Consider the following 26230-nt stretch of genomic DNA (forward strand, 5'->3'; position numbering starts at 1 on the left):
CTTCAAAATGTCAAATGTTAGTTCCACTGCTCTCTGGTCGACCAATTCAGAAGGACCCGGTATAAAATCTTACATTGTACAAATGTATGCAATTGTGGATTTATATGTGTTTTGTGTGATCCATAAACGTAAAAGAAATAAATTTGACACAAACAATTCTTCTTTTGTTTCAGTTTATATTTCAATAATAAGTTTGCTGTTTTCACGACGAAAATATTTAAACAAGACCGTTCAATTGTGGATGTAAATATCGTACAATCCAACTCAAACGTGTTGGGATTGGTGAAATTTTTTGTAATTCGGATGAGTCGACTTTTCGTTATCTCGACTTTTTTCACTAGCTCCCGAAAAAGTCGACATAACGAGGTTCGACTGTAACTTCACATTGCCCTTCACTGATATACGCGCACACACGTACACACGCACATACGTGTTCACACACGTTCTCGTTCATTTACTCCCTCCATTAAACACTCAGTCAGTCATTCAGTCAGACGGCTGGTCGGTCGGTCGGTCGGTCGGTCGGTCGGTCGGTCGGTCGGTCGGTCGGTCAGTCAGTCAGTCAGTCTGTCAGTCAAAAAGTAAATATCATTTAATTATTTTCATTTTTCCATTTCTTTTCAGTCATTGAGTCAATCACCTTAAGTTTACACTCACTTACTTAATCAATTATTTCAAAAGTCAACGACTAAGTCAAACAATCTGTCATTTTATTTATGTATATCTTAATTTATTTCAGCCACCTTTTCAGTCATTTAATAAAAAGTAAACAACGAATCATACTCGTGTATTTATTCAAATAGTGAGAATGGTCCGTGGCGACATAATATATTTTATATGTTGTGTTGCTAATCAATCAGTCGGTACTGGTTTTGCATTTATTAATTCGGCTTTAGTTTAGACAAATTGTTTGTGTCTCTGTGCCTGATTTGTGCTGGACTGAATCATATACAGGTCATCAGAAGAATATTCAGAGTCAGATCCAGACACAGTTTCGACGGATTCGTCAAAAAAACTCACGACCAAGCTCAGCAAAGCAGTCGGCTTTGTTGATGTTGAAGTCATAGAAGACCTTCGATGACAGCCAGCTTCAGTCGCTGGTTGTAGCGGAAAGCTGTGTTGTTGCTTCTTTTAACAATCTTGAAGCGTTTCTGAACTTTGCCGAGATGAGCAGAACAATCAGGCTATAGGCCTCTTTAAAAGGCCCTTCAGAGAATCTCTTGTCGAATAATGATAGCATTTGGAAGGTATCTTCTTGTATAGGTATGAAGTTATTTCAAGATTGAAGATGAATACGACTATTCGCAGTAGAAAATGTTCTTGCATATAACCGTTTTGGGAAATGCAGTGCGTTTACACCCCAAATCGGAGAGTTGACACTTAATTAACTCGAGTCGTTGATGCAACAACAGAATGATGTAATTAACAAGTTAGAGAGCCATGATTATCATTGCAATCGCTTGTCTGTGAAAGAAATACTTGCGTTAAGCAGTGAACTGACCGTTGATGATGGGAGATTCAGACATGTTGACGTGCAGCTCGAGGCCGTATCTCTCACCGGAAGGCGCGGTGTACCGGGCGCCCAAGAAGCCCGCACCAGGTCCCGACTGCTCCCCAATAGCTGCCAATCCTTTCAAGACTGAAAAATAAAAAATATTTTCTGAAACGAATGAAAAGAATACAAAAACTCGAACAACAACAGCAACATCATCATCGACAGTGCCACCACCAGTGTCAGAACCACCACTGCAGTCCACCGAAAATTCATGTAATCACACAGTTAATGACCGCCAGTTCTTGTCTAATGACGTGGATGATTTCATTACTTAGAATATTAATATTAACAATGATTTTTTTAAATAAATTGAATGAATACGCAACTCGTGAAAATCTGTTTTCTATTGACCACCCGTGAAATTTAATTCGATCTTCCATCGAAGTCCGAAGGACTCCACGCGTACTTTGACCAACCCGATTGCGTTCATATCCCCGATAATGACATCAACCCCGCAATTCATTCCTTATATTTACACCAATAGTTCATTATTTCATTCAAGAATTGTTATAGAAAATACTTCATTTCATTTAAGAAAACCTTTCAGTAATCCGTTCTTACCCATTCTGTAAATAGAACGACCCGACTATAACCGGAAACATTTTTTTCAAATGACGTCACAATAACGCGGGAAAAGATCAACCACTTGAAATCACTTTAAAACGTAAAATTAAAACACTTCTGGTACCAATATATTTAAAATATAAAAAACTTACACTTTTAAAAATGTTGATCTATATTTTACGTGACCTGCAGACACAATACAGCCAATAACAAGATCAATAGCTTTCATGTATATTGTTATGCAATGAATTACGATCTGAACATATCCGAAGATGTTGCGTTCATCGCTTGATGAACGCAATTGCCGAAAGGCAGTTCATTTAAGGAACGGAAGTTGAGGTGTTAATAAATATATACGCTCAAAATGTCATTCAACGTGTCAAAATCGTGTGAATTCGATACTAATCTAATGCAGTGGATGTGAAAATGACAAACGTATGATTTATGTATGATTTGAACAATATTTCATAATATATTTCACTGGGCAAATGACCCTTACATGGGACGAATACTCTTATGCCAAATAGTTTCCGTTTACATAGTACAACTATGAAAAAAAAATGTGTGTGTTTACTTTACTGTAGAAAATACGGTTGTTGATTTCTTCAATTTCGTGTACTAGTAATTTTTGCCTCGAAAATACGTCATCACAGTGACGGTGCGAAAATATGACGGACTGTTATTTCAGTTTTTGCCCCAACACATGTTTTCCTATTTTCTTATTTTCGCCCCGCCATTTTGTGTATTTTTGTATTGTCGTATTTTCGCTATGAAAAATCAAGAATCAGCCATCATAAGGTCATATATATAATGTGATAAAAAAATCGGTTGTTTTCATTCAAATGTAATCAAATTTGGCTGAAAGGTGTTTAAAAAACTTGATTAAACTTCATACGTCATTCACAGTCTTAAAACATGTGTTTGAAAGTCTATTTTTGGTAGGAATTTCCCAGTGTTAATTTAAATAATTCAAATGAAAATTCATATAAACAGAAAAAAAAACAGATGTCTCAAAATGTTTGGATATCTTAGTTAAACCATTTGGCAATAAATAAATGCACAATTAATTATTTCATTTTTATTAAAAATAAATCTTTTTTTTTCCAAGAAGCACACACATAAGTGTGACGCTTATAAACAACCAATTTCTCGAAGAGGTCCACGCATCACGTTCATTATTTTGAGGGTTCCGAGAGGCAGGGTTATTTCCCAAGGTGAACCCTCCCCCTTTCCCCCACCGCATCCCTACCTTCAAATTCTAGATCCGCCTTTATGTGATTATCAAAATGTAGACTATGCATTAGCAAACCATCCTTTTATCTTTATTTTTGTGAAAGAGCGGTATATTGGTGAAGGTGTCCACCTCGATTTTAAGAGGTCGTGGGTTCGAGATTTATTGCCCTCTACAAAAAGGACACTTCTATTGGTTTCTACCCAGGACACGGACTCAATAATTATGATTTATATTTTCAAATTCGAAATAAATTAGATTATCTTAAACGACTACAAAAACATAAAATAACATATTACCAGTTTTAATTTGTTCCATGGTATCATCTGAAATCTGTGTTGCCGTAGTAAGTAGCATAAGACTGGCCAATGCTGCCATCCACATGGCTATTAAAAAACTAAGCCGATATTTAACAAAAGTAATCCACGAGTTCTCCGAAAATCACATAACACGTGGTGGAGTTCCGCTAGAGTATGTATAGTTATTTTTTCTTGTATTTCTTATTCAAATTTTGTACGGAATTCATCTAAAACCTCGCCTTTCAGGTGGAAAAAAACTTCTTCATGAAATACAATCAAATTATAATCTTTCGATCACATAGATATTATCCTTAAAACACATTTTATGAAAAAATAAACATCTTAGAGTCAATTTCATTTGTTTCGTTTGTTAATGTTTTAGAATATACAGAAGTAGTTGTACTGCATTGTTGAAAGCCGAGCATGTGCATTTAAAGCTTGGCCTAATATTGAATGTGTCATAAAAGGTCAATCCTGTAATGCTTGACCTTTAATGACACATTAAAATTTAGGCCAAGCTTTAAAGGGAAGTACTTGTTAAAGTTTTACAATAGTTCGTTACATGCTTTGAGATCAGATGAACCTATATACATGTAAAGTCTAAACCCATTGGATCCATACCGCTTGGCTCGTTTTTTTTCTGGTTGGCTCGAACTTGATGTAAAGGACCGTTTTTTTATTCTATGTAAGCGTTCCCGTCTGGCTCGATACTTGCGAGGCTCGAAGTTTGTTGGCCAGCCACTGGGATATCGAGCCAACGGGTTTCGAGTGTAAAGTTACAGCCTTTTCATAAAGAGATTCAAATTTTTTTTTTTAACAAATAGAAAAAAAATGACAAAATGCTCTTTGTTACGACTTAAATTTATTTTTGCCATTCATAAAATGGCAATCAGTTAAATGAAAGGTAAGATAACAGTAAAATATTGTTCTTGTTTGCCGTCTAAAAAAGACCTTTGATAACTGTTGTAAATCTTACCAAAGTGCATTATGTTTGCAACATATGTACTTTATTTGATTTTAAAATATTGAAATTGAATTTAAAAAGGCATTGTTAACCCTTTATGTATTCCATATGTACGTATTATAATGTAATACCGAAACGGTGGATAATTAGGACAGCAACTCAATGTTTATTTCTGTTTTACCTATACGAGAACTTACTCCAACTATAGCTAAGAGTGCGAGCTAAAAATAAGAGTGGTGCGAAGGTGACATGTCAATGGTATCTTGCTTACGGACATTTCTCGACATAAACTGTTCTAGGCAAGTTACTGTATCCTAATAAAGACCAAGGGATGTTTTCAAATATTTAAACCATTCTCGTCTTCTAAATGTAACTATAATGAATGGATATTAAAATGGAAATTTTTATTTTTGCATTCCATTTAGACATTATTATTTTTTTATTTAAACAAACATAAGAATTGATCAGAATTTAAGAAGAAGCCAAACGACCCTGTTATTGTCTGCCATTGTGATATGCATTATGGGATAGATACTTCGGAAGCATCATCAACATCAGGGTATGGGCATATTGGTTGAGGTTTGTTGACGACAAACTGAAGAAAATCACAGTCAGAGTGATCAAAACAGCAATAACACCGCCGGTTTGAGGATAGGTGCTCGATTAAGGGGCTTGATGGTTCTCTTGGAAAAAAATCTAAAAGTATATATGTTATATACCCTGGCACATTAATCCGAAGTAGAAATGCACACACATTAATAAAACAAGATGTTTCCAAGAGTAATCTTACGGCCCTAAATAGCTCACCTATCCTCAAAACAACACCAGACACTGCATGTGTGAATAACATACGAACGATGACTTTGTATGGTAAAATCATGGCTTTGATCCCATGTTTTTAATTCGGAGACATTATTGTCTTAAAAATGTTACCTTACGTGCTTGAATATTTGCCTTCTTGTTATACATTTTGCAAGGGACAACGTATTCTAATTCAGTTATTATACAGCATATAAGAATTATATATTTATACATATTTGTGGAAAACACTCAAGACAAGTTACACGCAAAGTATTTGTTTAAAAATTCCAACAAAAATTGATACAATTGACATATTGTTTGATTATATAACCTTATAATATCAGAAATACTTCATTATCATTGATTGTACTGAATATACAAATGTTTATGTTACACACTTTTACCTTTCATTAAATAAGACTTAAGAAAATCAATTAAAGTTAAGAAACGGCTTAAGAAGCTTAATGAACACGGCTGCGGGCGTCAAAATCACGAAAATACTCAATCTCAATTCATTTAACTACATCATAGCATAGTATGATTTAAAACAATTCATGTTATGTAGGTTTTGTTTAAAACTCGGCCTAAAAAATACATTTGGTTCGGGTTACCCGACCCTTCCTATGGAATAGGCGCCGACCCTACCGATTTTATAGTCAGTTTGAAAAAAAATGCTAATTTTTATTTGCTTTTTACTTTGAAGTTGAAAACCTTAAATGCATATACAGAAGATAACTTTAACACCATTATCCAATGATGAAAATGACATTATTATATAAAGTCTAATAAAAAAAGCCTACCTACCCTTCCAATTTTTGAAAAGGATGTAACCCTAACCAAACAAGCCTTTTTTTAGGCCCTAGACGCCGACTGGAGACATGTCGAGTTCATTGAAAGAGCCTTTGACACGGGCATACTGCTCTGATATGCAATTGCAATACAGAATAACATTGAGCTGTAAAATGCGTGTACCTGCAACACTACGCCCTGCGCTGGAGCGGTATGGTGAACCATATTGGCATACATGTATTTTTTTAATCCTATAATGAATGGTAAGACAAGGATCATTTAACCTTTCATTTTTTAGACTGGCCTTGATCTTTGAGGTTCCTATCTCGATATTGAGCGAGACCCCCCTTCTCATCGCTGGGGACCTTATATGACTTTTTTTTTAAATCAAATAATGTATGTTCAAGATTCAGCCTTGTGCGCGACATGGTGAACATTCCTGGCAAGAGTTTTGAAAATCCTACAATGGCTCGTCGGGATACAGCACGGATAAAGTTCAGTCCGGAGAGGACGCCCGCACGCACGCAAAAACATACACAGAACCACCATTGTGACAAATGTGTTTCGCTAAACGCAAGGACGCTCTATAAAAATTGTTTCTCAAATAATGTGTTGATAATTATATTTTGTAATTAGCTCAAAGAAAACTGACTCAAGAGCAGAAAAGTTTATGTACATACTTTTCTGTAGATTTTTTTCTGCGGAATTTTGACCAAAGTCAGCATATTCTATGAGAGAATGCATTTAAAATGAGTAAAAACATATACTGCTTTGATTCTTATGTTATGTGGTAAAACAAGTTGAGATTGAGATTTGACTTAAATCTGTTTATGATATTTTGAATGGATATTATATTAACCACCTATTAATGGCATCTTAAAATACACTTCCATTATGATGATTCGATACCAATGCGGCAGGCCTAATCTGTCTGTGCAAAGACGTTGTTTCTATGTGCATATGATATGGAAGTTCATTTACCATGATCATTCATTTTAATAAGGTTATATGTAGGTAGGCTTTAATACATTGTCCTTATTTTAACTCTTTTAGTAAAATTTCTCCGCGGTAAATCTTCTTTCACATTTTTAGAATTACAAGGTAACATAAGAAAAGATAGATCATAAATAGTTAGCTTGTCGGATTTTACAACCCTTTTTAATACTTCAGCTCCTATTTTCTTCTGTGCCTTTCTAAACTTCGTCTATGTTAAGCGGCATTTGTCGGATTTTCACAGTGGTCGTACATGTGTGTGAAGCCATATTCCTAGTACGCGGAATAACTTTGTCGAATTGTGGTCTTTTTATAATATAAATTAACCTCACGTTATCCACTTAATGTTAAATATTTATTACACACTGGTGCCGTTTTTAAAAATCCAGAACCCGGAATGCAGGGCTTGTACGTGTGCTTGTCCTTATTTCGAACCCACTGTAAAGGGGAGTAACTGCTGCGGGAAGTTTGCCGAAATGAAATCCAATAAAAACTTTTTGCACCACCCTGTAGTTGGCTAGTCTAAAATTAGAACAGTGTGACGTCACATGTAAACTCAATCCAAGATGGAGACCGAAGTCAATTAGCGAAAGGAATATCAGTGAATTTGACCGAATCTTGGATTTATTCGAGAAAAACAGGAAGTGATACGAATTCAACACACGTGGTTATTCGCAATGGATATAACTACAATAATTAAAATGTGACAGCGTGCTCATTGTTTTGCCTACTGTACTGAATTTGTTTGAAAATTGGAATGATAAGTAACCTGTGTTTTGGTGCTTTGTATTGTATCTTCGGGTGCAGATGAGTCGTGTTTTATAAATGTCGAACTTAGACTAAGATAATCATGTAACACATATCTTATTTGCCTAGAATAATGATGAGACTATTTATATGTATGGAAATGTGCACGTAAACATTAAAAATGTAGGAATATACATCAAAGACAATGAAATTATGAGTAATGTAATTTTCTTTTTACATGCATTACATTTTCTTAAATGACAGGTATGATTAGATGACAAAAATGAGACTATTGCAGATCTGTGTATCGTACACATTTCTGTCAGTCTTCTTCTTCCAACTTCAAAAATATGAAGCAAATGCGTGCTCCCTTGGTTGCACGTGCACAACCATCCCTGCACGTGATGGGGATGCGGTTGATGAAGATGATGAGGGTGGGGATGTGACAGGAGATAATGTGGGTGATGAGGGTGAGCTTACCTTGCCCCAGGCACCAAGAGGACGAAAAGTATCCTGCTCAAACAATCCCTACCCATTTACATCCATAGAAGAAGTTCGAACGGCAATTACAATACCTTTGGATACCATTTACTTGTAAGTTTTCATAAGTGCATTATTCTAAATATTTGTGCATACAAAGGATGATTTAAACAAATGAAACAAAAAATACGGCAAATCCTAAAGAAATTCCCTAACTTGGCTAAGTTAGGTCTATTGTTAGACTAATAATTGCATGTATCTATCAATGGTTTGCCTATTGGTGAGGGGTAGGGGAAATATACATAGGACAACACTTGATTCCCGACAGGCAGGATTACAACAGAACCTGTGGCTATGAAGTCGACACTTTCTACACTAGACATGTTTTGGCTTTAAATGGGCTTTTAAATGTTGAATTGATTACACTTAAAACAGAAATTTTACCCTTGCACTTTGGGTGGGATTTTCACAGCAAAATTGCCTGTTTGGTCAAGTCCCCTGTAAGTGTGTGCAGCCTGCCATTAGCCTGACCAGGACATTTTACCAGATAAAGTTAATTCAAGGATCTTAGTCATAACTTCACAAATTTAAATTTGAAGGGATGTCATTGATAAAAAATGTTTGGTTAATTGTGTTTTCTATTTGAAAACTTGCGTATGAGCAGTTCTTACAATGATACCATATAAGCTAGTTTTTTAAGTTAAATGTAACATGCTCTAGTGTCTAAAATACGAATAGGCACAACCTATATCACTGAACATGTATTTTTTTCTGTTACATATAATTAAACTAACATTTATTTTATTGGCTTAGTCTAAGTGTTAAAATCTGTTGATTTATTTCATTCACATTCTTATGAGTCAGAGTGAATTCAGTTGGAAATAATGGATGTTGAATAGGGGTCTGAAAATCATGCAATCATGCATGCTCTCTTTTGACATCACTTTGATTTACTCACTGCATTATGGATTTTCTTGGGGGAACATGATTTAAAAATATGTGATGCACATTTTAAGTATTTATGTAACAAATTTAATTTTAAGCTTAAGAATACAATTTTGACTCATTAAAAACCTACCTGTGTACTTAATAATAATTTCAAGCTGATATTGAGTATGTTAAAAGAAATCTTTTATAAAAGATATTATATATCAGCATTTATTCAATGAATTGTCAGAATGTTTTTTGGTTAACTGTACAATGTACATCTTCAGTTTGCACATTGCATGTACATGTATTGAATATATGTAACATTCATGAATGATAATAGACTTGGGAAATGTTGATATGACTAATAATACAATTGTACTCTATACACACAATAAAGTCAGCCTCTTTAAGTACAAGGCTTAAAAATACATTTATCATCTGCTGGTGTAAGTACATGTATAAGAGGGATTGGCATGATGATTCCTTTGATTGCTAAAGCTGATAGTGCGACCCCTAATCTTTTCAACATGGTAATAAAGATATCAGACAGGGCTATTGATATTGAATTTGGACACACAGATTTTACACCTGGTGGCCTTTGATATCAGTGTGGGGTCTCAGGATTATAGCCATAGAAACATCAGTTGCAAGTTTGTTGCAAAAAGCTTTTGATGTTTATATTATAAATAAAGTAAACTATCTAGATTGGAAAGGCTCTTAATGGAATCTGCATATTTGCTTTTCAAAATGTAAATGCTACCTTTACTTTATACTGACATACATAAAATGTACATTATACATCATGTATATAATGTTAAAAAATAATTGCAAAGCATGTATATGTACAATAACAATTAAACATACCAGTTGATGCAAGTTTAATAATAATAATTACATGATCAGATGTATGTATAATTTTGTAGTTCAGTAGTACATATAATGTGAATATGGCATAAGTATTTAATATGGAACTTATTTAACAAGTTTAATTTCTAAACTTTTCTCACCAGTTCATTAATTTCTATGTTGTAACTAATGAATTATAAATACTGATCTGATAATATACAGTGGAACATACATTTTCAACTTTATATCAGCTATTAATTTATGACTTTTGTCTTCCATGTTATTGCACTAGTTGAATATAAAATATATATAATGATGTTATTTCCCAAAAATGTCATTAATAATGGTTGATTTCATATCTTTTATTTAAAAAATATTTTTGTGTTTTACCCCAATCAATTTAAATCAATTTTAATAGATTTTTATAAATCATTTGAAAAAAATAAAGGGCTTATAAACTTGAACTAAAGGCTAAACCAAAGATTTTTTCTAATATTTTCGCCGCCTGTTGCCTACTTTAGGAAAGATAAAATATCATACAGAAATAGCTACCAGGTAATATAATTGAAAAAAAAATGTATTTCTTGTCAAGATTGTTTTTATTTCTAACAAAAAAATAAGCTTTTTTATTTATTACATGTGGAATCTATAAATGTATATTTATCAAATTCAGAAAATATTATGATTGTTTGGATTTTTTTTTTAGTTTTGCAAGAGGAAACAGCCTTTAGAAGGTAGTAAACTGCACCAAGAAAAAACATTGAAAACATGTATACACATAAATTATAAACCTAATCTGAATGATAATACAAGACTGAAGTTACCAGACTTCCCCTGGCTCTCACAGTATCATTTACTGAGCACATTCCTCAAGGAACTCAAGCAGTGGCCATTATGTGCAATTTTCATACTTGGATAGAGTTTTGATTGAAAAAACAAGTGCTGTTAATCATTATAAACTGAAAAACAACTGATGGGCAGATAAGTGTTGTTGTTTGTGCTGCGAGAAAAGGACCATTAGTTTATATATGTCCTAACTGCAATTTTTTACATTGTAAAAGGGGCCACCGTGGAATTGTGAAGGGCCCCATTTTCAGTCGAAAAAAAATAGAATAGTATAGACTCATATGTGATTGATCTAATAATCCTTTTTTTGCTCAATTTTGATCAAAACATCAACAGTTGTATTCTTGCACAGTTTTATGGCCTTCAGAGAAATTTTCATATTCAGTCGTTAAAATTAGACTTGAATGCGCACACCTTTACTGTACAGTAGTGCGAGCCAATAATTTTTTTTAACAAGCTTTATTACTGGTCAGGTATATGAAACGAGCTGGAAATTTTTTAACCATGCAGTGCATGGCTTACAGGCTAGTGCTAATTTTAACCACTGTTCCATTAAATATAATATGTTAGTACATTATCAGTCAAACTCTTTATGAAGAATCAAGATATTTTACTCCTTTGATAAATTTATCTAACTTTTGTGATATGAATCAGGGATGCTTTTTGCTATTCCTAGTCTGTTACCATCAGGATTCAAGCTCTGAAGCAGCTCTCAAACCTTTGAACTATGAGGCCATGGCTTAGTGTACCTTGAAAAATTATTACCTAGAAAAAAAGAAGCAATTTTGTTGTAATAATGTAGTCTGCAAGGAAGGCTTTTTTTATATCTATCGGCATGGTTTTATATTTATATTTACTTTTCGTTTCAGATATTTGCCTTTTAGTGAACATTGTTTATATGATTTATGTTAACCACCTTCTTAATTATGTACATGAGTACATGTACCATATATTTGTCCTTGAAAACATTCATGCCCTAATAAAAGTACAGGGGGCCATTTAAGATATTTTTTTCTGATTATCTACCTGGAAGTTGAACAATGCTTAATCTTACTAAAAATTTGTAAAAATGCAGCTTTTTAATTTTATTCTGCTGTGACTATTGTATCAGCTACCATTTTGTTTCCAGCACACCTGTTGATGATGTCATATTAATTTAACCCACTACCCTATTGTGCAATGGTTGGCTACACATAACTAATATTACAAACACTAAGTATTTATTTCATAATAAGCATTGGGGGGGGGGGGGGGTAAATAAACTTTACATGCACCCCGCACGTCCATTAGGACAAATCAATATGTTATGAAAAAGAGAATGTTGTACAATAATAGTTTGTAATTATTTGTGTATATGTTTTTCAGGGACCTGAGCAAGAATGAGATCGCCATAGTGAGAAAAGGCAGCTTCAGTTCCCTGTCATACCTTCAAAGACTGTAAGTGGGTTGCACTTATAAATGGTATTCTTTAGAGAACCTACATTTCCAGCCATCAACCTTCAATAAGTGCTGCCCTTTATCATTAAGGAATTGCGATTTTTCAACTCGAAGTCCTGAACAAGACATGATGTCATTATTTGGTTCTTCTTGTGGTGAACACACTTCATAAGTGATTGTCATTTGTAAAATCTTATTAACTAAGAAGGGTTCGCTTGCTGTGCCCATATTATCATTAAGTTTTAAACAAAATGTTCTAGGAATGTAAGTGTATGTTGTTATTGGTTCATCAATTACTGAGGGTCAGTTTTGTACTGGAAAATGTAAGCTTAATTTTGCCTTTATAAGTTTAAGTCCATATAACTTAAATGGTGGTCACTTATAAACGTTTTGTAATGTCACTGCCATTGTGTCTTTTATACTATCATCAGTATGGTTTAACCTGTGGGTAAAAACTTTTATTAAAAATTCATTCATTTACTGGTCCAATTTCAAGATAAGAAACAAAATATTATGAATACAAGTTCAACTTCTTAATGGTAACATCAGTTTGTGACAGTTTCTGTTACACCATAGCATCATTGTTATACCAAGATTTATTAATTTTTAAATGTATAGACCAAGGTCTAAAACTAATTATACATACTTATTAATTTTTGAAGGTGTATTTTTAATGTACCAGTATTTATAATGAGCAAAAAGTTCATATTTCATTAAGACATGAAGCAAATATCTTCCTTTCATCTTAAATGTTGATAGTAAACCATAAAGTATATTCTGTGTAATTATATTTACCCCAACCCTCATAATTGTCAGCTCTTAGTGGCAATGAGTTCAAAGCTAATAAAATATAAGCATTTTAGTCCTACGTTAGCGGATCAAAGGGCTGCACTGTCATGATTGCGAATCTCGGTTTATCTTTTCATTCTCTGTGTTATTAATTTTTGGTTAGATACCACTGATTTTAGATTGACGCTGATGTTTTTTAAAATTTTGATTATTAGTTACAACACCTGCCACCCGAGTTAATGTAACTAATGTACACCTTTGCGTACCTTTGCATACTGGGAGTTGTATTATTTATATCACAAGTGTTGTGGGTGAAATAACTGTTTTGTACTATTTTGTCAAGATGTCTGTCACAACGTTCAATAAGTATAGCATGCATATATTATATAATTGAAAAGTATCTTAATTTATCCGCATGCTAGTAATAAAATGCACGGTTTAACATTACTTATCTTTAAACGCTCAGCTTAGCGTTTGAGTTCATGAAAAATTCATCATTTGTACATCAACACCATATTTCTTGAACCACATATATATGACTGATCATGTTCCTGAAAAGTTCATCATTAGTTCTTGAACTAAATCTTCATCTTTTTTAGCAAAAATTGAAAACATACTGTTCATGAACTGCTCTTCAATGGTTCATGAACTTTAGTTCATGAATCTAGCCAGTTATAATTCATGAATCTAGCTATCAAGAACTGTGCATGAATTGTGTGTAGTTCATGAACCATTCATGATTTCATGGACTTTGAGGTTATTCACCGCCGGTTACTTAAATTGTTACCATTCCAATATTGAAGACATCCTAGTTATTATGTCCATACAAAAACAGAGAATGATATAATTCATTTTCAACCTATTCAAACTTTTATTCAAATCAGCGCAATAACTTCAGTACGCTTAATTAGTGCAGGAGAAGATTAAGGATTTTAATGACGTCAATATGTACAATGAAAGATCAGGTAAATATTAAAAAAAGATCACATTAAATAGAAAAAACCCCATCAACAACAGCTAACAAACTGAAGAAACGATTTAAAATTGCAATCAATGTGATTGTTACATGTACCTACAATTATGTGACAAGAATGAAAGTTAAACTTAAAAAAATATTTAAGTAAATTGCAACACACAGAGTATTATATATGTCTTTGTATGTAATGTGATGATAAAAGTCTTATAATACAGAACCTGAAGATATATTTGCCTTTAAATACCTTAATTTTAATATGAATGTGATGTTTGTTCTGAAGATATATTATTTGCTTTTATAAACCTTAATATGTTCGTAATATTTGTATGCAAATAACACCTCCAGTTGAATAAATTGTCTCTATGTATAATTTTATAATGGAAGAATATCCTTCTATTTCAGACATTTTAGAGGTTTTTTTGTTATGCATCTGAATTAAGAGTGACTGTTTTCCGATTTAATTAAATTATGGATAATGTTTGAATTATTGAAGAGCTTCCTTTGCATAATTCCTAGTATATATAGTGTAATCAATGAATATTCTGAATCTGACAGTCTATCCTGTTACAGTCATCGAAATTTGACATTTGGATGAATAATCGCGAGCCAGCTTATGATGGCTTCAACAAATTTCAACAATATATATATATTACTGATATATAAAATCCAGAATTTGAACAAACCAAGAAAGCATTCACAGAGCTCATGGCCTGGCTTGTCAGTGCTGGTCCGTTTATAATATATTATGTTTTATATCATAACATGTACTTAAATGCCCTAGGCTGGTATGTTCAGAAACATGTGGAGGTTTAATTAAACTACTCATTTACATACTGAAAAATGTCTGATGGTCTATATTGAAAGATAAAGCAATAATTTATCAACAAAACTATCAGAGCCTCATATATTTTTGTATGTTGGGAACTATTAAAAATCCAAAGAGGCTGCCTTGGCAAGAGTTCATGAAGACTCATAAAAAATGCGGCAGTAAAATATATGTGAAGATCATGTAGATATAAAAGATCAACTGCTTTACCTCTCCGAAATTTGTAATAAAAGTTGGATACTGTTTTGAAAATAAAAACACATCTGAAATGTTCTGAGCTTTAAACAAAACGTATATGAATAATTAATTGTCTAATTAAATGTTGAGTCATTAGCGTTTAGAATTTAGGATGAACAAGTTCAAAATTTAATACTCTGAGTGCTTGGTGTCAATTTTTTTAACACTGAGCAAGTCTGAAAAGCATAACTTTTGTTACCCAAACAGGGCTTGAAACAGGGCTTGCGGGCTTGTGCTTTTATTTTGACTAATGTTTTAAATGAAAGATAACCTTTTAAAAGTAAAAAATAAGTAACTGGTTGTCGTTAATTATGGATTCAAATCTGTCATTGTGTGATGTAATGATTTTTGAGTTTTATAAGTAACAGGTTAACAGAATGCATTGTTTTAAAAGAGACTGGGTTTTTTTGATAGTAGAACACAGTAACAGTCCCTGGACTCCCAGTTAAAAGCTCTGGATATGGATGATGCTGTTACTATCAGCTAGGGTCTGGTTTGGGCGAGAGGCTGGGGTGGGCAGGGCTTCAGGGGAATGATATCTCCATGGCAAGCCAGAAAGCTGGCATGTTGTAACTTAATTTATAAGGGCAATTTTAATAAACTCGTCTTTTGTGATTTCTCTGTTGAAGCTCAAAACCAGGTTGGCACACGCGGACGCTTAACAAACTGACATTTCCTTACAGGATAGTTGGGTTTTTTTTGTGTTTTATTTTTGCTACTTTTCATTATTATAAAACATACAAAGTGATGTTCGTATTAACTCAAGCAAACGTGTGAAATGCATGATAGCTCATTTAGAAGATGTCCATGTCAAGCTTCAAGTATAAAACATAATCATTCATACTTAAAGGCCCATAATCTTTATTGTTCTGTCTATATATATATTTTAAGAAAAATCTGAACATTTTGAAAACATATTTCAAGGTGATTAATATATAGAAGTTATTATTTATTTTAGACATAAACTTAGTTCTATAAATATAATGAAAAATAAGTTGATTACAAAGGAAACAAAATCTGCCTGCTGGCAACAGGACTTTGGGGGGCTACATTATCAGGGACCATATCTATTATACCATGGTACACCATAACTCTGAGAGGATTTATGTGAGATATGAACACAATTTTAAAATTGAAACAAAAATGTCCCCATCTGAAGGTTTTATTTATTATTGTTGTTGTTTTTTTGTGTTTTTTTGTAAAACTGTTGTGGGTTGTTGGAAGATTTATCAATTTTGTCGGCCTCTTTTTTGCTACTGTTAGGCTGCGAGTTTAAGCTGGCTATGAGGAACTTTTAAGTAATTGAACCCATTCTTTAATTTATTTATTTCTAAATACTGTTTTAGAACAAACAATAAATAATGAATTTGATCCCAAAGCGGAAAATGTCCCTTTAATATAATTTATAATCCTGACTGTATTTACTAGTTTTAATTAATTGAATACAATATAGGGACATTTTATCACATGCTTAAAGATAATATTTCATCAACTTGTGAGGCAAATTTATTTTCAGGTATCATATTTTTGTAAGGGTATCATGTGTAAATTAATGCCAGGTAGCTGGTTATAAAAACTCTTCAGCATGCTGTCAATGGCTACATTTTTTGCATAATTATTCAGTCTTGAATGGTGACTTTGATATCCGTTTTAAGAAAGGAAATATGACAGTATTTCGCTATTTTTGAATATTTAAGCTTAATATAGGTTTATTACGCAATTTTGAATGACCTTCTGAATTCAAATAATGCCAGGGTGCCTGTTACTAAGGTAGAATTTGATATGAAAGTTTGTTTGCATCATATTTCTGTGCAATATTTCTCAATCTGTTCAGATTTATACTATAAATTATAAGCGTGCATGGACTTCCTGAATAATTCTTCTTTAAAAAAGAGTTTGAGATGTTGGACAAGCACTTTACGTAGTGGAAATGCAGTATATGTTTGGTAAAGATGTTAAAATGTTGAGGCTTCTGTCAGTCTGAGGGATTTTTCAGTAAAAACTGAAAAGAGGCATAATTATGGCCTTTTCTTTTTGGGAAAATTTTCTGCAATTAATAATTTGTCACCTTAGTGCAATTACTCTCTAACTGCATATAGAAAAAGAAGCAGATATATATACATTAATGTATTAATTGCGTCCTTAAATGCACTAAGTTGACAAATTAAAACATAAAATTTGAAAAATTTATATATTGCATAAATTTAAATGCTTCAACCACATTAAAAATTTTATTCAAAATAAGAAGGGATCGACAAAGTCATTCAATTAGAAACAAACACATTCAGCGCATTCATAGAAACCATGGTTGTTATTTTTTTTTTTAAAGTGGAAAGCAAAAATTAATCTGTAAAAATTTGGGAAAAACATTTTTTTTGGGAAGTAGCCGAATTTCTGCCTCTGTTTAGGAGGGCTTTGCTATATATGAAAGAAAACTTGGGGTCGATATTGATAAATTTATGCTTGGGGTCTCATAAATTATTTTATTGTTTTGATGGTTCATGTTAGGTCCATCTCATATCTGGCATGTTCTGCATTTATGTGCTTGGCATGAAAACTCATTGCCTGTTTGATGTATTAACACTCTCCTTCTTTGGTGTCCTTTACAAATATTTGGCTTCGTTTGAAGTTCCAAAAAACGCTTGCAAGTTAAACACTATCAACGGTTTGAAAATCTGTTGTATGATCATTGAGTAGAGATCTTATTTTAGTGCTCAGTGATAATTTTTTGGATAGTATTTGCACTAAGTAAAGATTACTCGTCTTGTACAATTCATAATGCATGCACATTAAATAGATTTGCAAAAAAGTCATAACATTTAACAAAGACGTTTTTTGAGAAGTGGAAAAGAAATGGTACCCTTTATTCCTCTTGTTCACATATTTTAGAGTTCACAGACACCCAACTGATCTTAAAAAAGATTTACTTGACAAAAATTGTGTTACAAGTTAATTAATACCACTTATTATTAAATCAACTATATTACGTATTTGACGAGATATGGGGACAATTGCGGTCCAATACCTGTCAATTGAAGCCCTTTCGGGCTCAGGCAAATACAGATTACCTCGGACAAAAAACTGGGCCAATATGAAATCACCTAATTAATAACATTTTAATATATATATCACTTTTGCTTGCTAAATGTTGGGCAATGTTAGGCAGGAGAGTGGTCTTCTGTTGTGGGGGAAAATGAATAACCTGTAGCAACTCAGTCTTGTCCGGCTTGGTGACCTCTAAGCTATATATAGCTTGGTGCCTTTGATTGAGGCGACTGCGTTCAAACCAGTGTCAGCACTTAAACCAGACAACCCAACTGACACTCGCAAGACTGGTAACAAGGCTGACACTCTTATTAGTAACAGTAACAGGCGTATACATCCCTGTAAATCAGTAACATGTGCATGTAAAGGCATTTGGATTTTCTTACAGTCTTTATTGTTGAAAATGTGGAGTTTTTCTGATATGAGATTCTTGATATTTTGGGTGGAAAAAAAAGAAAGATAAGAAAAGGTTGGGAGGGATGAGAAAACTATTTAATTGCCTCCACTGTGTCCTTGGTAACCTAGTTCCGAAGAGTTTTGCTCTATGGCATTTTGGATTGTTTCCTGCTAAGAATCGAAATATTTTTTCCTGTGAAAATCATTATTTTCTTCACACATAAAACATCTCTTTTTAACAACAAGGATATAGCTTGAATGAGAATAGCAGATGAATCAGGCTTTTAAACTTGGCCGATTCGGCAGATAGGGGCAAATTGGCATGGCCAGGATCGAAAATGACCTGTATTTCAAAAATAAAGTTTTTTTACCATCTAATTTTCAGCTTGATGGGGTATTGAGTATAAGCCTCACTAACGTGTCATTTGCATTGTGGTAAATTGTCATACACTGTGAACAAACTTTATCTTTGGCCATAATATTAATTCAAAAACTGTTGAAAACTTGGTACACAAATAGTTGCAAGAGACTTAATATGCATTAAATGTACAGCAAAGCCCATAATTCTGGCTTAAATAATTATTGAGCTTAAATGATAATGGCTCTTAAAATAATTCCACTGAAAAACACAACAACAAAAACAATAGTCGTGGGTTGGCTTTCGCTCCACAGCACCTGTTCTTAAAATAGTTCCGCAGAAAAAAACACAAAAAACAACAACAACAACAACAACAATATCAATAGTCATGGGTTGGCTTTCGCTCCACAGCTCCTGTTCTTAAAATAGTTCCTCAGAAAAAACAACAAAAAACAACAACAACAACAATAGTCATGGGTTGGCTTCGCTCCACAGCTCCTGTTCTTAAAATCGTTCCTCAGAAAAAACCCACAAACAACAACAACAACAATAGTCATGGGTTGGCTTTCGCTCCACAGCTCCTGTTCTTAAAATAGTTCCTCAGAAAAAAACACAAAAACAACAACAACAACAATAGTCATGGGTTGGCTTTCGCTCCACAGCTCCTGTTCTTAAAATAGTTCCTCAGAAAAAAAACACAAAAAACAACAACAACAACAACAACAACAACAATAGTCATGGGTTGGCTTTCCCTCCACAGCTCTTGTTCTTAAAATAGTTCCGCTGAAAAAACAAAACAACGACAACAACAACAACAACAACAATAGTCATGGGTTGGCTTTCGCTCCACAGCTCTTGTTCTTAAAATAGTTCCGCAGAAAAAACAACAACAATAGTCATGGGTTGGCTTTCGCTCCACAGCTCTTGTTCTTAAAATAGTTCCGCTGAAAAAACAACAACAATAGTCATGGGTTGGCTTTTGCTCCACAGCTCTTGTTAAGTATCAGCTGTTTGTAGACAACTGTCCATAAAATAATGCCAATATTGTTTACCCCCAAAAATTTGTAAGCTCTTGGAGTTCCTGAAAATTCCTATGGAAATTCTTTCCAAATAAGAAAGCTAAATAGATATAAGGACCTCTAATGGCACCTGGTAACCCTGGCAAAAACCACTGTATTCAGAATTTTAATCTGAGCATTTAATTGAAATTCTGAATAAATAGTACACAACCCGGTCATTGATTGAGGATCATGTTGGACTGCCAGAGTTTTAATTGCTTAAATCAACTGTTGATCAAGTCAGGACAGTTCTAACTTTTTAGCAAGAATGTTAACAAGATGCCGTATTTATTTCAATAAGAATTTTCAAGTTTCATTCTGATAATACCACAAACTGAAAGCCCACATCAGATCAGCAAATAACATCGGTTTATGTTGCAATAAAAATGGTAGATGAAAAGGCAAACAGCAATCAACACGCCAGTCCTGGATTCCTGAGTTCCATTTCCACAAAATGTTCCCCCATTTCCCCTGCTTTGAACAGGCTATGCATTTTCATGGGCTCCCCATGTAAATATTTATAATGCAGGAATACACAGACTCTTCAAGCATGATGCATGTGTGTTTCCACGCTTTTTTGAGTACAGAAACCGATAAGAGGCATTATGTCGAATCTATCTTTGTTCTTTTAATTGTCTGTTTTTTTTCTGTTTAATTGGCTGTTTTTAGAGATTGATGTTGTTATGTTTAATGAAATGTCAAACTAGATAATTATGAAACCTCATATTTCAAAGCTGATATTTATACATGAATGATTTCAGTTATTGATTGGCTCGAAAATTTAAATCGTTTTGTTTTTCTGGTCATTATGAATGTATTAAATCAATGAACATGTAACCTGATGCTTTCTATAAAGCAATGAAAACTACCTAAACGTTGTCAAATAAAAGTAGCATTATGACACCAGGTCTTGATATTTTGAACTTCAAAGTCTTCAGTGACCTTAGGATTGAGTTTTGTCCAAAAATAAAGAATTTTTTGTACTTCCAAGGACTCAATTTTGGAAGTTCAGCCATTTTCAGGAAGGAATAATAATACTTCCAAACTCCATAAAATGCCTCAGAAGCCCAGCAATTTTCCAACGTCGCGTGCCTGGTGTTTCCATACTCGACTCTTCCATTAACAGACCTTATTCTTATAGTCCTGTAGAGATCTGATCATATTCCGTGTATCATGTTTTACCCATTTACGGTGGGCTGATATTTCCATTTACGGTGGGCTGATATTTCCATATAAAACATATTTCTTGCTTTATCGCTTGTTGCATGGAGACTTCTTTCTATATAAGAACTTTATGAAGCTGAAAGGTTTCCGACTTTTTTATAAATATGTGACAGTCGCAGCCCACACTGCGATTTGAAATTATAACTCGGGGTACAGCGCAGTTTTAAAATGACTTTAAATATGGATTAATGGCACTGTTGTGCATTATTTAAGAGATGTTGTTTCAATCCTCATGTTGTATATATTCGTTAACCAGGTGTTCAACAAAATGCGTCAAACATTATTTTACACCCTAGCATATTGATTGATAGTAATGAAAGTTGGTGTGTAGGTAGCTAATGTGAAGAGCTTATGTCATGGGATTGCTTTTGGGGGGGACAAGGTCAAGGTTTCTGTTACTAAAAATAGAAATATGTTTTCTGCAGGGTCAATTAAGCATTGGTTTCTGCCAAAAAAATAAGCTAGTATTGATGTATAGTGTGTAGGTAGATTATGTGTAAAGCTTGCTTGGAATTGCTTTTGAGGTATGGGGGGTGTATCATGGTCACTGTAACTAAAGAAAAATGATTTCTTCACAAAATAACTTACGCACCAGTCAATTGTAACCACTGCCCCCCCCCCCTCGCCCAGGAAATGGGCTGTGTTTTTACCTTCCATGTGGCCCTGCAATGCCAGGTGAATGCTGTGGTATTGTCTTAGCGTTAGAAATGGTCCCTAGGGTGTGGGGGCATAGTTTGTCCCCACATGGCGGGGATTTTACCTGGGCTTGGGTGGACCGAAAGTCAAAGTCCTTGCTATTCCTCGGACCTGGGTGAGCTGTGATTACAATTGACTGGTGCATTAGGTAAGAATGGATGGATAGTGTTGAAGGTTGGTGTGTAGGTAGCTTACATGTGAAGAGCTAGCTTGGGATTGTTATTGAGGGGGATGGGTTCAAGGTCAAGGTAACTGTTACTTTAATTAGAACAATGGTTTCCATCCAATAACTTAAATTATAATTGAATGGACAGTGACAAAAGTTAAATTTGTGAAAGTATAGCTTATGTGAAGAGCTATATTAAGCTTGTGATTGCTCTTTAGGGTTGGGGTCAAGGTCAAGCTCACTGTTACTAAAAATAGAAAAATGGTTTCCACTTAATACCTTAAGTCTTTTAAAATTGATGGATTGAAATGAAAGTTTATGTGTTGGCTAAGCTTATATGAAGAGCTAGTTTAATTGGGATTGCTTTTGAGGGTTGAGGGGGAGATAATAGTAGGTCAAAAAAATTGTCAAAAAAATGTTTTTTCTCATTTTCCTGCAAATAATCCTGCTATATACGCTTCCATCAGGCTAACTGCAATATCACTAATGAACGAAAAGGAAAGTTGTTATTTTATTCCCTTATGATTTATTGCAGCAATTGCTAACATTCATCAAGTTCTGTATAAATACGAAAATAGGTAATATTCCACATACATGACTAATACATGAAGTTCAACTGATAAATGAGGTTTACATGAACTGTCACAGATGAAAGGTGTACATGAGTATAGGGGCATTCTTGTTATGAGTTGTTCAGGGATGTATACATGCTTTCTCCACACAGATTTTGGCAGTTTTCAGTGGAACTCTGATGGCTCTCGATTCCCTGAAGCATGCAGGTCGATCATGCAAATACAGTCAAACTCGCTATGTCGAAGTCATTTGGGCCTCGTGAAATACTTCCGAGTTATAAGGAACTTTTGATGTAACTGAAATATAAAAAGTGTATTACTGAACCTAATGCCCCAGTCAGTTGTAACCACGGCCCCCCCAGGTCTGGGGAATAGCAGGGACTTTGACTTTCGGTCCAGCCAACCCCGGGTAAAATCCCTGTCCTGCGGGGACGAACTGATGGTAAAATCCCCGCCAAATGCACCCGCACCCAAGGGACCCTAGGTAAGGCCCATTCCCCGCTATATTTTGCGCGAAGACAAAACCACCGCATTCACCAGGCACTGCGGGGCCACCTGAAAGGTAAAAACATGGCCCATTTCACTGGCTATCCCCGGTATACCCCCAGACCTGGGGGGGCCATGGTTACAATTGACTGGTGCATAACACATAGAAAAAAGTTTGAAATTAGCTGAGAACATCGAGATAACGGATTTCGACCTAGCGAATTTCCGACTGTATAACAAAATTGTTACCATGCGTTTGGCAACAAGTTTAATCTTTCTCAAGTACACATTGGACATGTCTTTTGTTAACTATCCAAGAAGCCTTTAAGTAGGAAACCTTGAATTACAACGTAAATAACAAAAAAAATCGATAATAGCTATTCAACGTTTTACATATATCAATTTGCATGAAAAGCGGAATGTCTAAATCATTGAGATAAAAAGAAGACACTCTGCTCTGGGAATGATGGAAGTGATTTCGCAGTGGAAATGAGTTTCTTTGATGCAGTAATAGATGTGATAGTCAGAATGGAGAAGAAATTCTGTTGTAGAGATGTAGGTTTTTTGTCAGAGGAGTGAGGGGTAATTGAATCTGTCATTTGTCATCCCTCCTCTGGGAATGTTAGTGGAGATGGTTAAGAATTTCTGCCATCAGAGAGAGATCTGAGAGAAGGGTGAAAAGACACAGACACTATTTTCAGGACTTGTCATTCACCATATGTGATCATAATTCTATTTAGTTTGTCTGTTTTTCAAAGAAAACATGAGGTATTGTTATAGTCTTGATCGCGATGTCATATATTTGCTACTAAGCATATTCTGCATGTTGAATTTGCTGCAGAGAGTTCATGAAAGAAAAATGACCTCTTCAATTCATGAAATGCAATTTATGAATTGATTTGCACTTCATCAACTTCACACTTTATGATCACAAGTTCAGGTACTTTTAGTTCATGAAGTTCTTGAACTTCAATAGTTCATGAACACTCGTTTATTTACTTTATTTCATGAAGTTCAACTAGTTAATGAATTAATCAGCTATTTTTCCTTCATGAACTTATCATCAAAATGTTCATGAACTATTTCATGAACAATTCATGAACATTGCCATAATATGTACCTCATATTCAAAAATTTGGTACACATCTTGCTAGAGACAGTATATACCTACATGTATATATATGTATAATAGCAAGGCTCATAAAGCTGGTTATAATAATTGTCAAGCTTAATACTGCCCCCTGGTGGAATGAAAAAAAAATAAGAGGAGCATTGGCATTATAATAGCACCTCATCAGATTTGTTTTATAATTAAAATGTTTGCTGCTGTGATAAAAGCTTCTGTTTACGATTTCTCTGCTATATGATATACTCAGCTTTCTAGTAGAAAACTTATTTAAAAAGACTTTGATGTTTCAAATTTGTGATAAAAAAGAATGTTGCATTAGTTATATCTGAGTGCTGCCTGAACATAAAATGAAATAATAGTGCTGAAAGTGATTTGAATGGAGGTTCAAGCTTTGATGTTGATTTAGCATTAAGCAGGAACACTGACAGAGATACTGTCCTGAAATGTTTTGTTAATCATTACTGCTAATTGCCAATGTGTATTAATTATTATAACTAATTTATGCTTGCATAATAACTAATTGTTATTCTTCTTTATCAGAAATAATGAAAGAGACTTCCATAAGATATGTAGATTAACAACAATTGTAGAATTAATGTGCTCTCCACTTATATCTTGGGAATACAGTGAATGGCTTTTGATGAATATTTCTACAGAACTTGTTTTGTACCGTATTTGTTCTTATACGCACCCATACCCTTATAGTAATATGTACGTTGCTATATGTCTTTTCTGAAGTATATTCTTAGATTCTGGGACAATCCCATGCATGTACAATTCTAAGTTCAGTGTTTATTTTTAATTTTTAAGTGAATGGTGCCAGGGTGCGTCCTTCAATAGGGAAAATAAGAGTCGTTTTGGCAAAAAGGGAAAAAATACTGACATGATTCAAATAATGTTCAATGTGTTTTCAAACCTTTTATTCAACAAACCTATTGACATATTCATGAATGGCACCATATTGATACATATGCTAATGGGTACATAATGCTCCTCCATATTTTTAAAGAGTTTTAGAGTTTTTACCAGGGTTACTAAGTGGAAAAATATATACTTTTACAGGAGGGGAATGGGGACAAAAAAGGGCCGAAAAAACCCTTCAAGCCTGACTCAAAATTTTGAAAGACAATAATGTAGCCTAATTTCCTGTCATATTAGTCGCCATTTTGTTTACAGCTCACATAATTTTTGTACTCCTTTAGTTCTTTTAATTGGTAGGTTACACAACACCAATATTATAAACAAGAAATTGTTGGTTCTGCGCACAGCTTTTTAAATAATATTTGGTGCGTTTAATATGACAAATATGGTGTTTCTCAGACATCTGATTTTCCAGAGAAATAACTGGTGAATCATGGCCAGATACCAGGTTTTCTTGTTATCTTTATGACTTGAAATTTCTTTTTGAAGAACTATTGAATATGACAGATGAATTTGAATTACCATAATAAATTTTTGAAATGAGTTTTCTTTGAACAGTTTTCTGATGAATTTTTAAACTCTGTGTCCTGAAGGTGTAACTAAATGCCGCTCTGTTTACAAAGTTAACTATTTTTATGGAAGTCATATTTTGGCTATAAAACCAACACCAAAACACACTCATTCATTTAATTTCAGAGGAAACTAAGAATATCTTGCCCATTTTTTTGGCTGTTTTGTATGAATCCTAATTTCAAGGTAATTCTCCCAGCGATTGAAGGATTATACTTTGATTTTACACATTTTGTTGGGCTTTTTGCTTAGCTAATGGATAACTGTGTCTAATATGTTGTATCTTTTCCTGTTTTATA

The 26230-nt window shown here is 33.9% G+C and overlaps 1 protein-coding gene across 1 annotated transcript in view; it reads left to right on the forward strand.

Moving 5' to 3' along the window:
* Positions 1–7757: 7757 nt before the first annotated feature.
* LOC128211535 (adhesion G protein-coupled receptor A3-like) overlaps positions 7758–26230 on the forward strand; it is a 55035-nt gene continuing 36562 nt past the window's right edge. The window contains exons 1-2 of the mRNA XM_052916439.1: positions 7758–8537; positions 12411–12482. Coding sequence (XP_052772399.1) covers positions 8218–8537; positions 12411–12482 — 392 coding nt within the window. The 5' untranslated portion in view covers positions 7758–8217. The remainder of the gene's footprint in view (positions 8538–12410; positions 12483–26230) is intronic.

Source organism: Mya arenaria, chromosome 12 (assembly GCF_026914265.1).
Source record: "Mya arenaria isolate MELC-2E11 chromosome 12, ASM2691426v1".
NCBI classification, from domain to species: Eukaryota; Metazoa; Mollusca; class Bivalvia; order Myida; family Myidae; genus Mya; species Mya arenaria.